General features: G+C 35.5%; 1 protein-coding gene across 4 annotated transcripts in view; it reads left to right on the top strand.

The window, feature by feature from the left end:
• Positions 1-16,388, top strand: part of POLA1 (DNA polymerase alpha 1, catalytic subunit) — a 360,204-nt gene that overhangs the window by 6,606 nt on the left and 337,210 nt on the right. For all 4 annotated transcript variants that reach the window (XM_087966893.1, XM_087966892.1, XM_087966891.1 and 1 more), the window contains exons 3-8: positions 149-245; positions 1,646-1,726; positions 10,623-10,738; positions 10,970-11,032; positions 11,481-11,576; positions 12,674-12,857. In XM_087966893.1, the coding sequence (XP_087823019.1) occupies positions 149-245; positions 1,646-1,726; positions 10,623-10,738; positions 10,970-11,032; positions 11,481-11,576; positions 12,674-12,857 (637 nt within the window). The remainder of the gene's footprint in view (positions 1-148; positions 246-1,645; positions 1,727-10,622; positions 10,739-10,969; positions 11,033-11,480; positions 11,577-12,673; positions 12,858-16,388) is intronic.

Below are 16,388 nucleotides of genomic sequence, written 5' to 3'. Positions count from 1 at the left end.
GTTTAGCTTCTGAGATCATCTAAAGTCTGGACGTTGCTGCAGCTTGGCATATTTATTTAAATAAATATCCCAATAATGTCAGAATATCAGAATCTTATTTTCTATTTGTTGTTTTTTAAAAGTTAGAGTAATAATTTTCTTTTTGTAGGTTGAGGAATTTACAGGTATTTATGATGAAATTGATGAAGAACAATATTCTAAGATTGTCAGAGAACGCCAGGATGATGACTGGATTGTGGATGATGGTTTGTAAAATTGATTTTTTTAATCTTTGGGCTGATACTAAACCTGTTTTTCCATACATTTTCTGGTAATGTGATTCAAACAAACTTTGTTATTTTTAAAAATAACCGTGTTTTATAAAATTTGCTTGAATCTCTTGTGTGCATCTAAAAGAAAACTAATGCACATCAGTCAGTGGCATTAACTGAGCTGCTGTTCTGGCGATGGATTCAACTTGATCAGTATAACATTGCCAGAGTCTGTTCTGGTTATTGTTCTGATACTTCAACTGTAATATTAAGAACAAAGATAAAATTCTCTCAAAACAGGCATAGTGAGAGAGCAATTGATTTAGTCCCTTGTCATTTTTTTTGTAGAAGTCTAGAATAAGTTAATATTTCTTATAATAGAAAAAAAACTGTAACTACAGGTAGTCTTCAACTTGTAACCATTCGTTTAGCAACTATTTGAAGTTACAATGGTGCTGAAAAAAAGTGACTTACAATTAGTCCTCACACTGTTGCAGCGTCCCCATAGTCATGTGATCAAAATTCAAGTGATAGCAATTAGCATATATTTATGATGATTGCAGCATCCAGGGATCACAAGATCACTATTTGTGATCTTCTCAGGTCTTCCAACAAACAAAAGTTATTGGGAGAAGCTGTATTCATTTAATGACTATCTGATTTGCTTAATGACCAATTAAGCAATTGTCCCAATTGTGATAATCAAGGACTATATGTAAAACCTATATGTAAAACTGATTTGAATAAAGAAACTGCTTAGATATAAATTGGCAGGAGATAATCAGTTTTTCCTGACTATTTGGCATGATTTTTATAGCTGGTTGTGCTTCTGTAGCTAAGTTGGTTTCCTAAGTTATCATCTACTAAGTCATTTGTGAGGATAAATCTACATTTTAAGATGGTTAACAGAAAGGAAATCATTTCTTCTAGTATTATGTACTGTGCAATGTCAAGAGTATGAAAAATATCAAGAATTAGAAATGACAAGTTGGTTTTTCCTTGTGAGAATGAGCCAGTAAATTAGTGAACATGCATTTGTATCTTTGTATTTTTACAGGTTAGGATCTTCTAATAGTATGTATTATTTCCTTTTTAATTTTACCTTTAGAACAAGCCTTTTAGATAGTCTGATGATAGTAATTAGTGAAAGGTAACCTAAGGAATTGGAACCAGAACTGTCCCAACCATCTAATCACTATCACTGTTAGTCTGCCCAGTAGTTATGGAAAATAGTAATTGTAGTTTAATTTGAGAAAACACAGGTTTATTATTCTACTACTGCAAAATGATGGAAAAATCGAGTGAACATGGATTAATTTGCCTTCCTAAGTACAACTTTTAATGCAAAATATAAATATAGTGACTTGGCTGTAATAGAGTGACATTTTTTATAGATGGGGTTGGTTATGTAGAAGATGGCAGGGAAATTTTTGATGAAGACTTAGAAGACGATGCTCTTAATTCTGACAAGAAACGTGAGTATATTTTTTTGGTAGCATGTTGGACTATGTATTTCTATATTCTTGCTTATTTTCTCTGTACTTTTTGATATCTGATTGATTTCCCCTCCAAGCTGGAACTGGAGCACATTGTTTTAATCCTACTTGCAAGACTGATTGCAACAGGAAGCCTTGCATATCTAGTCATTATGAAATATTGTTTTGTCTTCAGTACTATTATCTACATGAAATTCCTGAGATAAATAATTCAAAATGTGATTTACACATATTACACCTGAATAGGAAGAGGCTGTGCATCTCCTAGGCCAAGTTAAAATGTTGGTCTTGACAGAGAGCAATATGATGGTGGTTTTGAACTATGGGAAGATGGAGCCTTATCGGTTCCCAGGAAACAGCATGTTTATATGCTGTGATTATATTGCCTGTAAATAAACAGGAGAGAGCCAGTTTGGTGTAGTGGTTAAGGCATTAAGCCAGAAACCAGGAGGCCATGAGTTCTAGTCCTGCATTAGATATGAAGTCATCTGAGTGACTTTGGGTCAGTCACACATACACAGCTCTGGGAAGCAGCCATTGGCAAACCATTTTTGAAAAATCTTATCAAGAAAACCGCAGGACTTATCCAGACAGTTGCTACGAATCAAAACTGACCTGAAGTCATCAAACAACAAACAAACTCCCAAACCCAGGTTAAATCTTTTAACATACTTTTAACCATCTTGTCATTGGGGACCAAGATAACTGGTGATAGAAATACCATTTACCATATCTTATTGTATATGTTTCTACTCAATTCTGTAATCATGAAACATGCATTTAGTAATCTCAGTTATAGTAATAGGTGTTCTGTGGAACTGCTTTTATGGAAATCTGTGCTTACTGCAAAAATGAAGTTGCAAAGTTGCTACTCACAATATTGGTAAGACAACTGCACGGGTTGGCACACACACTATATCTTTTGAGGTGCAGAAGGCATAAGAAAGCCAAATAAATGAAAGCACAAATTATTCTCCTTTTTTACCATGCACGTTTCTTGAGTTATCAAATTCCACTTCATTCAGTTTGTTTTTACATTTCATTTGATATACATAGGTCTCATTTCTGTATAATTTATCCACTTATATAAATTCTTTTATACATAACTTGCAATTCCTCAGCCTTGATTTTTGCTACATTGATCACTGTGATTGATCAGACTGAGACAATGTCTTAACTCATTGTTTGCATCAGTCTTCACACAAAAAGAAACTATAGCCCAACCTACCAAAAACTGTAAAAGACAGACTACAAATAAAAATTAAAATAAGCAAGAAAATAGTAAGATAACACTTGTCTAACTTGGATGAATATACTGTATATCTATCTATCACTGGGTCTTGATGGATTACATCTCAGAGTTCTGAAGAAGGTGGCAGATGTTATCTTAAAACCATTGTATCATATCTTTAAAAAATATTGGAGCACTGGGGAACTACCAGAGGATTGGAAAAGAGTTAATGTTGTTCCCATCTTCAAAAAGGAAAGAAAACAAAACCAACAGACCCAGGAAACTTCCGACCAATCAGCCTAACATCAATACCTGGGAAGATACTGGAAAAAATAATAAAAAAACAGATCTGTGTACTTCTAGAAACAAAGTTATAACTAGAAGTCAGCGTGGGTTTGTTAAAAACAGATTGTGCCAAACCAATCTTATTTCATTCTTCAACATAGTGACTAAATTAGTAGACCAGTGAAATAATGTGAACATATTATACTTAGACTTCAGCAAGGCATTCGACAAATTAGACTGCAACTAGAAAAATGTGGCATAGATGGCATCACCACCAGATTTGTAACTGGTTGACAAACAGTACTCAACAAGTAGTCCTTAATGGTATTACATCTACATGGAGGGAAGTAAGCAGTGGGGTACCACAAGGTTCTGTCTTAGTCCCAGTACTCTTCAATATCTTCATAAGTGACTTAGATGAGGGAGTAGAAAGGAAACTCATCAAATTTGCAGATGACACTAAGCTGGCAGGAAAAGCTAACACCCCAGAGACAAGCTCAGGATCCAAAAAGATCTTGACGGACTTGAACAATGGGCTCTATCCAACAAAATGAAATTTAATGTGGAGAAAAGCAAGGTTTTAGACTTGGGCAGGAAAAACCAAAGGTATAAGTACAGATTAGGTGAAACCTGGCTCAAAAACAGTAACTAAGCGAGGGACCTTGGAGTCCTAGTGGACAATCATTTAAACATGAACCAGCAGCCAAAAAAGCTAATACAATCCTGGGTTGTATAAACAGGCATAGAATCAAAATCAAGTGAAATATTAGTACTGCTTTATAAAACCTTGGTAAGACTACATCTGAAATACTGCATCAAGTTTTGATCACCACATTACAAAAGAGATGTTGAGACTTGGAAAAAGTACAAAGAAGCAACTAAGATGATTAAAGGCCTGGAGACTAAAACATAAAAGGAATGGTTACAGGATTGGGTTTGGCTAGTCTAGAGAAAAGGACTAATGGGAGACATGATAGTAATATTCCGGTATTTGAGAGGCTGCCACAAAGAAGAGGGGGGTCAGCTTATTTACCAAAGCATCAGAGGGCAGGATGAGAAACAATGGATGGAAATTAATCAAGGAGAGAAGCAACTTGGAATTCAGGAGAAACTTTCTAACGATGAGGACAATTAGTCAGAACAGCTTGCTATCAGACATTGTGGGTGCTTCATAACTGGAGGTTTTAAGAAGAGTCACTTGTCTGAAATGATATAGGATCTCCTGCTTGAGCAGTGGCTGAACTAGAAGACCTCCAAGGTTCCTTACAGCTCGATTTTTTGTGTGTGTATAGTTTTATTTATAGTTTTTTCTTTAACATCCATAAGTGCTTAGTGGACAAAGTGTTGTCTGGGTCAATATATTTTACACACAGTAATAATAGTAATATTGTTTAGATATACATAATCATAATCTTTCAACTTCTAACATTTGTGTGTATATAGTAGTTATAATATATTCTATATCAGTATACATAATACTATTTTCCCAATTTCTAACTTCTACCTCTTTTTTATAACTCTTAATAAAATAGCTACTCTATTAAGTATTCTATATCTATCCAACATCTCTTATTCTTTTTTAAATTTCAATTCTTATTGACTTTTTGGTAAAATCTTTCATGTTTCTTCCTTGGAATCTTATATTTTGAACTTTTAAAGGATAATCTGTCTGTTCTGTTTTAAGAATTATTACTATCTCTTCCATATCTTTATCCACCTGTATCATTTTTGGATTTATCTCCTCTATTCTTTCCTCAGCTTCTTCTGGTTTATTTTCTGAATTTTTTGTTCATCTTTTATTATCATTTGCTGGGGGTTTCCTATTCTCACATCTTTATCCTGCATCAGTTCCATTATCTCCCTATGATTCCTTGTCATATCTTCCTGAATGCATTGAAACATCAGTAATGTTTCTTTATTAAACCATAATTGTTTCCCTCTGTTGAAACATCTTATAACCATTTAATGAGTTAATAGTAATTCAATATTCCACCAAGATTCCAACATCCCAATTGCCCAGAAACACAAAAAACGTCAATGTTAATAAAATTTACACAATCCCGGAACTGTTCCTCAAAATCCCCTAAATTTATAGTCCTTAAAGTTTTCCAATTTACACCTTCTAAATTTCCCAAATTTTTAAATCTTCTTTAATTTGTCTTCTTTCTTATTTCCTTTTCGCCTCATAGAGTGTTCTATCAAGTAGTCTTAATAATCCAGATTGGCCCACCAAATTTCCCCAAATGTCTTTGATCCACAGAATCAAATATTCAATTTCAAAGATGCTTCTTGTTAATTATAATTCACCTTGCCTTAGAAATCTTCAGAAGGCTCACTCAGTACTTCCAAGCTGCCAAAATGCCAGTAGATATGGAACCAAAATAAAAAGGCCTTCCAAGTGTTTGCCTTTTGCTATTTCCTTTGTTCTCTTTATTTTTCTTGTAGTATCACTTAATCCTCACTTGTCAAGGTCATTTCCCACAGTGTTCTAATATAATATCTTCTTTTGCCAGTAGGTGGCACCCTGTCTCAAGGTTCCAGCATTAAACAGCTGACTATCAAAAGAAAATTCAAGGAAAAAGTATTAAAAAAAACAAGATTCCTTTTTCTTTATATGATTTCTTCAGATAATTTCAAACAGTGTTATCCAAAATTTAAGTCACTTTTCACAGTACTATCAGTTCCAGTCAAGGCTTTCTATATTTTCAAGCTTCAGAATCAAAACTTTGCTTCACTTTTGGATATAATCTCTGTGTATTAAATCGCTGCTTTCTTAGTTTTGGAGAATCTTTTTTTTTTTTTAAATGCTTTTATTTGGGTTTAAATCTCTAGTATAGAAGTTGAAAGTCATTTTACCCAGTTTCTTTTCTTTTTTCTTTAAGATTTTTAGTTTTAAGTGTATATAAGTATTAAATACATGAACAGTTTGGCTTCTGGGTATTAATTTTGATACATAGTGATAATAAAATTGACAATTTTGATCACCTTATATTAATCATACTCACATCTTTCTCATAACATTATACAGAACATAGTCATCTCTCAACTTCTTATCCTTTCATCTACCTACTGGTTTTAACATGTTTTATAACAATATTCATTGTAGCATTTCCCCCTTTCTGATTTCTACCTCTATTTTGTATCTTGATAACACCAATCTTACGTTAGTAAGTATTCTATTTCTATCCATCTTTTATCTATTTTAATTATATTAATTACATTAGTCATACATCATTATCGTAAAATAAATATGGAATTAAAGTTGTTAACATATATAATCCATCATTTAGTTGTTCAATATAATATATATTACTCAATGCTAATAACAATGGTAACCTTAATAATGTTATTTAAAGATATATAATGCAATCATCTTTCAGCTTCTACATACTAATTTTAAAACATTATATAGGAGTATACCTAACAATATTTCCCCTCTTTTTAATTCCTACCTCTATTCTAAATCTTGATAGCACATATCTTATATGGCTGAATATTCTATTTCTACCCATCATCCCTCATTCATTTTAGTATATCAATTCTTATTGATTTTTTGGCATGCTTTCATACTCCTTTGAAGTTTTATGTCTCCCTATATCATTCTTTCTTAGTATGTTTTCCTTCTTCTACCTCTGCCTCGCTGCCGATCTTCACTATGCCTGTGAGTGTGTCTCTCCTCACTTCAGTAATGTCTTTCTGCTTATTCAATTCTATTTTTAAGTCTAAATGTATTGTCAGCTTGATCTGTTTCATCTGTTTTGATTCTCTCTTATCTTCTGGGTTAGTTTATTGTTTTGTCTGCTCTTTCCCATCCTCTGTTTTTTCTATTCTCTCCTCTGTTTCCTGGGTTTCCTGTTCATTTTTCATTGTTATTTACTGAACATATTCTAGTCTCAGGTCTACATCATACATCAAATCCTTTATCTCCCTGTGGTTCTTTGTTATAGTTTCATACATACTTTGAAACATCAATGACATTTTTTTTGAAATATGCTTGTTATTTCCTGTTGAAGCATTTTATCTTATTTTGATGTCCAAAAATTATTCACACATCTGTCATATCCTACACTCTTAGTTGTCTGTAACATCAAAAAGCCAGCCTTAAAACTGTTCACTCAGTCTCAGAGTCATTTCTTGAAGTACGCAATATTTATAATTCTTCATAGTCCTCCACCAATCAGTTTACTCCTTCCAGATTTCCCTTGTCTTCATCATCCACCTAACCAGCTCTTTGATTCCAATAAAAGTTCCAAGTGTTTGTGAACCACTCTACTTAGCAATCTTCAAAAATCTCAGAAATTTTCAAAAAACAGTCTTCCAGATGCGTTTACCTCCACTCAGTATTTTCAAGGTTTTCCCAGCCTTCTAAAAATATAGTGTATTTCCTTTCTTTCACCAGTAGATGGCATCATCATCTAAAATTTCAAAATGACGCCCAATCTACAGCTTCTGATTTCTTCATATAATTTCCCCTTTTTTTCAATAATCAGCCCAATGTTTCCAGCATTTTAAAATGCCTTTTCAAAATATTGCCAATAAAATATTCAAATCTAGTCATTCTATATTTTAAAAATTATATCCTCTCTTGGGTTTCATTTTCTTTCGGTTCTGTAGTCTTCCTCTGAGTAATTGGTAGCCTCTTTAAACATTTTGGAGAATTATCTTTTTGGAGTTTATTTTCTTTGGGATTTACTGTCTAGTAAAGAAGTTGAAGATCATCTCACCCAGTTCCAGTCCACTGTTCAAACACTGCTGCAGCACATTTCTTTCTTTGGTTGCCCCAGCTTCCCGGCGACCATAATGGCCGTCTCTCCTTCCTCATTGTTGGATAGGAGAGTGAGCCTCGGATTAAGCAGGAGAGTTGCCCTTCATGATCTGCAAGGTGTCCCTCCTTTCTTTGTCACCCCTACGAGATGACTTTAGCCCTTTATGGGCCCCCAGCAAGGAGAGTTCAGCCTAGGTTCGCAGAGCCCTGCTCCCTACAACTGTGTTGCAGCGATGCCAAACCGGAAGTCTCACCCAGTTTCAATCCTTTGTTCACAAACCACTCCAGCTCATAATCTTCTTGTCCTGGTTGTCACAGCTTTGGCCTTGCCAAAATGCCCATTGTCTCTGCTGCTGATCTGGAGGGTTTCTTTGGATTAAACGAGGAAATTGCTGTTTCCTCGCGATCTATAAAGCGTCCCTCCTTCACCACCTTTCAGAGTGGCTTTGGCCCCATAGGGTCTCCTGGCAAGCAGTTTTATTTATTTATTTAGTACATGGCAAATACATGGACGTATAATGGTTCAAATGTTAATGTCCAGTCCACCCAGCCATTCAAAGTGGTCTATTGTTGAAAAAATCAGACATTGCGTCGGTGTAAGCTCTTGATGGACATTTGGGCACAATGTGATGGATATTTGTCGAGGAGCACCACAGCCACATTGAGGGGTAGAGATAAGATCCCACTTAAACAATGAGTCATGGCAGACACCATGTTGGGTATGGATTCTGTTCAGAGTTCACCAATGCTGGCGAGGAAGGTCAAAACCTGGCACATTTTGCGTAGGGTCATCTATGTAACTGCCTGAATCTGGGCATTCAGCAGCCCATTTGGCTTTCCACTGTGTGTCGATTTCAAAGCAAGCAGGTATCAGCTGGGTTTTGCAAAGCTCCGCTATCCTATATCTGTCCTGCTGTGACGCCAACCGGTCAATCCTCCCAGCTCGATTCTGATTTGGATATATTGTTCTTACTGTATGCAGCACCCAAATTTACAGCATACAGTCACCCCATAAGCAAACTACATCTAGATTTTAATATTTCTCTAACATCTAAATATGTAGCCATACTATTCTGCAGCATTTTTGTAGCTTTCATTACATCAGTATTCTATTGCACAGTATTGTAATACCTGTTTACATTAATAAAGAGGATCAAGATGGAGAGCCTCAGCCTATACTCTCAGCACAAGGGTTGGTCTACTCCACAGCTGAATACTGCGCTCCTGTTTGGCTTAAGAGCTGCTACACTCGCGAGATCAATGCTAGACTAAATGATACAATAAGGATTATAACCGGTTGCATAAAATCTATTCCTACTAACTGGCTTCCCTTCTTGAGCCACATTGCACCACCAGCTCTATGAAGACAGGAAGCCTTCATGAAGGAGTACAAAAAAATATAAGAAATCCACTTCTTCCTGTGCATACTGATCTTCCTCAACTATCAGTTGACAGGCTTAATCCAGGAAGTCTTCTGTGGCACTTGCTCAACAGCTGTTTAACAACTTTGACATCAACACAGTGGAAAGCCAAATGGGCTGCTGAACGCCCAGATTCAGGCAGTTACGTAGATGACCCTATACAAAAAGTGCCAGGTTTTGACTTTCATCGCCAGCATTGATGAACTCTGAACAGAATCAGTACCCAACATGGAATCTGCCAGGACTCGTTGTTTTAAGTAGGATCTTATCTCTGCCCCTCAATGTGGCTGTGGTGCTCGACAATATCCATCACATTGTGCCCGAATGTCCATCAAGAGCTTACACCGGCCCAATGTCTGATTTTTTCAACAATAGACCACTTGAATGGCTGGGTGGACTGGACATTAACATTTGAACCACTATAAGTCCATGTATTTGCCATACGCTAAATAAATAAATAAAACTAATTCAATTCTGCCCTCAACATAATGTTGTTATACCTATTGATATCTAGAATATTTCTTTCTAGATTCCTATGTTTTGGTTTCATCCCATATAATTTCATTATTTTTTATTTCTATCTACTCTGGCAGAATAATTGTTTAACTTTCTTTACCCACTTCCAAAACATCTTATCGTTCCTTCAAAACTTATGCATTTTTCTCTAATTCTATTTGATTACATATTTTGCAATTCCCTTTCCTCTTTTTTTGTAGCAGTTATTCTCTTGTATGCATTTTGTCCTCATCCACAGACCCTTTCACATTATTCTACGAAGCATTTTGATGAGGGAGAGTTAGTTTGTGAGGTGCTGTAAACTCTTTCTCATGATTTGGCCTGGGAATAATGAATGCTTAGATGCCTTGCTGCTTTGCCTGTCAGAAAGAACATAATGGCAGATTGTTCCTTTTCCATTCTCATTCCTTTTATTTTTTGTTCAAGGTCAATTAGATGACAAAGAAGGAACAGATTTTATTGTTCATTATTTGTACAGTGGTGACAAAAACATAAGTTCTGTATAAGTGCTTAATAATAACCAATAGAATAGAAAGTAAGATAAGCCTCAGTCCTTATTTGCAACACATTATGATTTAACATTGCATTGGTTTTAGATTTTTTTTAATGATGCCTGATGAATAGATTTCAATGTTTTAATTTTTTTATTATTATCAGGAAGAAAAGATGTAGCTTCCACATATGACAAAAACAAATTGAAGAAGACTCTGGTATCAAAGCCAAACAATATTAAATCCATGTTCATGGCTAACACTGGCAAGAAAAATGCTGATGTAAGTTTTAATTTGCATAAAACATATATTTTAGAATTGTATATTGTTCTCTCAAGCTTTTGCTATTTTATTTATTTATTTAAAACTTTTATAAAGCCATCAATCTTACAATCAACTCCCTATTAATTATTTCTTGTTTTCTGAAACTAAGATAAAATATATCATTGCTTACCTTGAATCTGTTTGGAAAATCTTCAAAAGTTTATAGAAAACCTGTATTTTCTTTTGCAGAAAGCAATTGATCTCTCTAAAGATGATTTGCTTGGTGACATTTTGCAAGATCTGAATGCGAAGGTAGGAAATGTATGTTGTATGTATTTGTGGGGTAGATGTTATAAAGAGAAAATATTATTTTGCAACTGCACAACTGTTTCTTGAGGTACTTTGAAAATTCAGATATAAATTTGATAAATGAGTTTTAAAATTATAAGTCAGGTATCTTCATATATGGTTTATTTTTATCCAAATATTAAAAAATGCCTAATAGAAGCTGAATTTGCATGCTGCAGATTGTAAAAGGGGAGCTTAAATTAATAAAATGTGGTTGTAATAGAAGATTGCATTTATTAATTACTTTGCATCCATTTCTGTCTGATGCTTTGTGCAAGGGTGTGGGGATGAGGGGAAGGAGGGAAAATGATATTTCTGTATGTATGTATGTATCAGTATGTATCAGTGTAGTAGACATAAGACTCTTTATTTTGGAAGTTGTATTAAAGCACATCTGTGTTTTTTTTAATAGCCTGTTCATATAGCATCACCAGTTCCAGTGCTTAAAAAAAGGATAATTCTTGGAACACCATTAAATCCTTTTTCTGTGCAATCTAAAGATTCCAAGGTAATGGTCTTAAATGGGAAATGTTGCTTTTACGCTTTCTAGATGTTTGATGTTGATACTTTGATTTTGTTTGTTGTTCTAACAAATGGAAAATAATACTGTGTAGTTTATTTAGTCATCAAATTGGGGAAAATGTACCTAGGGGTGCCAATACGATTTTATTTTGCCTTCTGAATTAAATAGACTTGCTATTGTAGGGGACATTTCTTTTATTAATTTCCCTGAAGTTTGTTTTGAACTGACACACATTTTTGTTGAAGTACAGATGGTTTATAATATTGCAATACCAGACTTTACCAAAATGCAAAACTCAGAGGGGTAGGAATGCAACCTCAGTACAAGAAGATAATCACTTGGACAGTGTAGTGAGGTCAAATGTGAGGTGGATTCTGTGAAGTAATGGGAATGAACTATAGATGCATGGTTCATTTGTCATTTTGTGAAATGTTGCTTTCTTGAAGCTTACTGTTAAGGGCTTAATAGTAATCTTAAATAATTCTTGGTTCTTTGAATCATGCTTGTCTCTTAGTTTGTTCTCTTCAGTATATTAACATTCCTTGGCCCTTGGAATCTTTTATACCTGAGTATATTCCTCGCAAGATAATTAGGCAAAGAGGTTTTTATTTCATCGATTGTAATCAGCATCGTATTTCTCCTACACTATTTCAACTTACATACTTGTGAAAAATGTAAAGAAAATCATATCATTTGAAAAGCCTTGCTTATTCCTAGCGCTTGTGAAATTAGAGCAGGTGACAGGTTTTTTTTCTGAAAATGCTAAAGTCCTTAGTGTCATAACTTTGGTCTTCAAAGGGAATGCTCTATTTAGCATATGTTTTCTATTTAAAATGGGAACTGGTGTAAAGAACTAAAAAAATCTAAACAAAAAAAAGGAATGTATGTATTATTTGTAACAGTCATACTACAGTTTATTCTTGTTACATTCATTTATTCAACAGTCATACTACAGTTTATTATTGTTACATTGTGAGCCACTCTGAGTTGTCTGGAGCTGGGCAAAGCCTAAATTGAATAAAATCAATTACGTCGGTGTCCATTTTTAATTGAAATTATTTGTGTTTAATTGAAAATTATAGGTAACTGCTATAGTGAAAAAATCTATCCCTCATGGAAAAAAAGAAATCCCTTCATTACAGTCCAAACATCCAGTCTATTTAGCTAGATCAGAGGCAATCACAGAAGAGAGTATTAATAATGAAAATGGAGTGCAACTGATGGAAAAAGAAGAACTAATAAAAATAAAAGAAGAATCTATTAAAGGTATTTTTAATACTTCTGGTGACCCTACCATTTTCAAATATGCTAGCATTGTTAAATCTACCTTGTAATTATACTCCTTTGCCATCCAGGATTATTTCCCAATTTCAATGTGTGGCTGTTTTAAACCTCAGAAGAACTGTTTATTTCAATGAATTACATTGTACTATCCCACATGTAAGAGCAGCAACAACAATCTAACATATTAACAGTAACACAGATAGATAAAATAATGATAATCAATGTAGTATATTTATAGGCCTGAGTCGGGAAACTGACCAAATATGAAAACCCTACAAACCAGTTCACATCATATGCTGGACCAACACTTTTGAAAGCAGACAGGTCATTAAAGTTGTTTGGAAAACTAACACTGTTGGGACCATTTGGATCTCAGGGTCTGAGGTTGGGGACCACAACAGAGAAGGAAAACGTATTGGTATCGAAGGCATTTTTCTTCCATATCAATTTTGATGCTGACCTGATCAATAATAAAGCTCACTGTACCTTCAGCCTTGAATTTTATTTCTAATATTTGTGAATATAAATTTATTCAGTGACAGAAAGTTTTGATGAAATACATGTGTATAATATTCCTTGGCCTCTTAAATGCAGTTAGCTGAAGTAATCTGAAGTACAAAGGATCCTTGGGTATCTTAGTGCATTTGTCCTGATATGGTCACTCACACCTTGGTTACCTCTCAATTGGACTATTGTAATGCATTCTACATGGGGCTGCCCTTCAAAACTGTCCAGAAGCTTCAATTAGTCCAGTGTGCAGCAATGCAGGCAATTATGGACCTATCTAATTTTGATCATGTAATACTGATACTTTGTGAGCTACTCTGGCTCCTGATAGGTTTCCAGATATAGTTCAAATGTTATTTGAACTTTATTTATTTAAAGTTTAAATACTTGAAAGCCCTACTTTACATAGGGCCCTATATTACTTGAGGGAATCCTTCAAGAACCAAGAACTTGCCCCACATGCTCCCACAGGAAGGCGTACTATAAGTGCCTTCTTTTAAATATTGCCCTCTTATGGGACAGAGGAAACATGCCGTTTCAGTGGTTGCCACTGCTGCCTGGAGTGATCCCTCCCACTTATTCCCCCCTTCCAATATATGACTAGCCCAAATTCTTCTCACCTTTAGGAAAACCCTTAAATCTTGGCTCTTCCCCCAGCCATCGGCCAGTTGAATAGGTTTCTTCCATGTGATTGTTTTGTTGTGTGGTCACCATTTTTCATTCTATATGTATATTTTGCCTGTTTGTTGTAGATGGTTCTTTGGATTATTTTTCCTGTATTGTGTTTCAAGTCTACACTGCCCAGAATCTTACTGTTGAGTTTGATAGCTTTATAAATCTTGAAATCAGTCAATCAGGACTTTCCTGGCACTGCCCATATATTCACTTATTAGATGAATTAAATGAAAGTTTAATTCTCTGTGTTAATAGCCCCTTTATATTTGTTTCTAAATACATATAAGTGTTAGGCATCCAGAAAGTATCCGTGATATCAATCACTCCGAGACATTTTCTCTCCATTTGATTTATTTAGAAATAGATCTGGCATGTCAAAGGCAATTTCCCAAAGTGAAAATTTTTCGTGCATTACACAAAATCCACCTTTTCTCCTCCCTTCTCTCCTCCCACTTCTACACTTCATAAATCACGAGAACCAATTAACTGCAACTGGAATTTCTTAATACGACATACAGGGTAACCTTGAACTTTTCAACTCCTCCAACTCCCTTAAAAAATGTGGCAGCTGAATTTCAAAGCTGACAGGCGTCCCCCCTTGAAAACTCCTCCTCCTAAAAGAAAAAAAAAAAAACCACATACAGGGGTTAATACATTGTCCTTAACCCCCTCCACGAGGACCCTTCGGTTTGTGGGGGAAATCCTCATGGACTTGGTTAACCAATTGATCAGCATGAACATCCCAACTCTTTACCCAACTAGCATCTGAGGGGCTATTCTTTTCATAAGACCAAATATTGCAATTGGCCACGGTGTAATCTAGAATCGAGAATTTTTTGAATTTCATAATGTGTTTCCCTGTGTACCATTAACGGTTTAGGGGGAGCAATTGGCAGTGATCTTATCATTGATGTGGTAGCTGGTTTTAGTAAACTACAATGGAACACTGGATGATTTTTCCCCAATAGTCAAGGAAGACTTAATTGGACAGTGACTGGATTGATTATCTTTGAAATTGGAAACGGACCCAAGAATTTTGGACCCAGCTTCTTACTGGGCAGTTTCAGCCTAAGATATTTGGTTGACAAATATACTTTGTCTCCTACTTTAAAAGGCAGTTGAAGGAATCTATGTTTATCCGCCTGTTTTTTATAATTTTTTGCAGCTTCAGTCAAAGCTTTTTTTGTATCTTCCCACCCTTTCTTTAACGAGTTCATCCATTCTGTTAGGGACATGGATGAGGGAGGTTGTCTAGGTAACTGGCATAGGGACAAAATCCATTCCAGTGTTGATTTGGAATGGAGTCAATCCCGTGCTGCTATGTACTGCATTATTGTAAGCAACCTCTGCAAAAGGTAATAACTCAGCCCAATTTTCTTGTTGATAATTTACATAGCATCTAATATATTGTTCAATCATGGCGTTAACCCTCTCCGCTGCTCCATTACAAGCAGGATGGAAAGCTGAGGATAACCCTTGAGAGGAACCAATGGATTTCAGAAATTCCCTCCAAAATTTTGCGGTAAATTGTACCCCTCTCTCTGATATTACTCTACGAGGTACTCCATGTAGTCTATAGATATGTTTCACGAGCAGCTTTGCAAGTTTTTTCGCAGATGGAAGTCCTTTGCAGGCTATAAAATGGGCCTGTTTAGAGAATGTCAATTATAGTCCAAATGACCGTATTCCCTTCACTCTTAGGTGTAATTCAACAATAAAGTCCATTGCGATTTCTTCCCAAGGTTGGGTTGGTTCAGCAATTTGTTGCAGGAGGCCAGGGGGCTTTCCAGTTCTGTTTTTTATTGTGGCACAAATTGAACAACTTTTTACATAGTCCTCGACATTAGGTTTCATTTTTGGTCACCAGAACTGTCTTCTCAGTAAATGTAGAGTTTTCAGGAATCCGAAGTGGCCTCCCAGCCGGGAGTCGTGGCTATGCTTTAGTACCAGTAGTCTTAGGGTTGTGGGTACATAAAACTTAGTCCCTTTCCAAGCTAGTCCATCATTCATTGTCAGCTCGGTTTGATGGTCCAGGAACTAAGGATCGGTCAATAGGGCCTTTTTCAATTCCGCAGTCAGCTTATTTTCCAGGTGTTTGCGGTTGTGGTTGGCTTGGGCTCAAGTGGTCAATTGGCCTGCCCATTGAGCGTCTGAAATTAAGGCTTGTACTATTTCCTCTCGGCTGTCAAACTGAGGTTTTCTGGACAGAGCGTCCGCCAGTACGTTTTTCCCTCCGGGAATATATTTAATGTTGAAGTTGAATTGCTTGAAATATTGGGCCCAGCGGACTTGTTTGGGCGATAATCTCCTAGGGGGTCTTTAGAGCCTCGA

Source organism: Notechis scutatus, chromosome 5 (genome assembly GCF_049901735.1).
Source record: "Notechis scutatus isolate UNSWTSFEM ecotype Mainland chromosome 5, rNotScu1.2, whole genome shotgun sequence".
NCBI lineage: Eukaryota > Metazoa > Chordata > Lepidosauria > Squamata > Elapidae > Notechis > Notechis scutatus.
The sequence above is the reverse complement of the archived record's forward strand: the minus strand, read 5'-3'. Positions and strand labels throughout refer to the sequence as shown.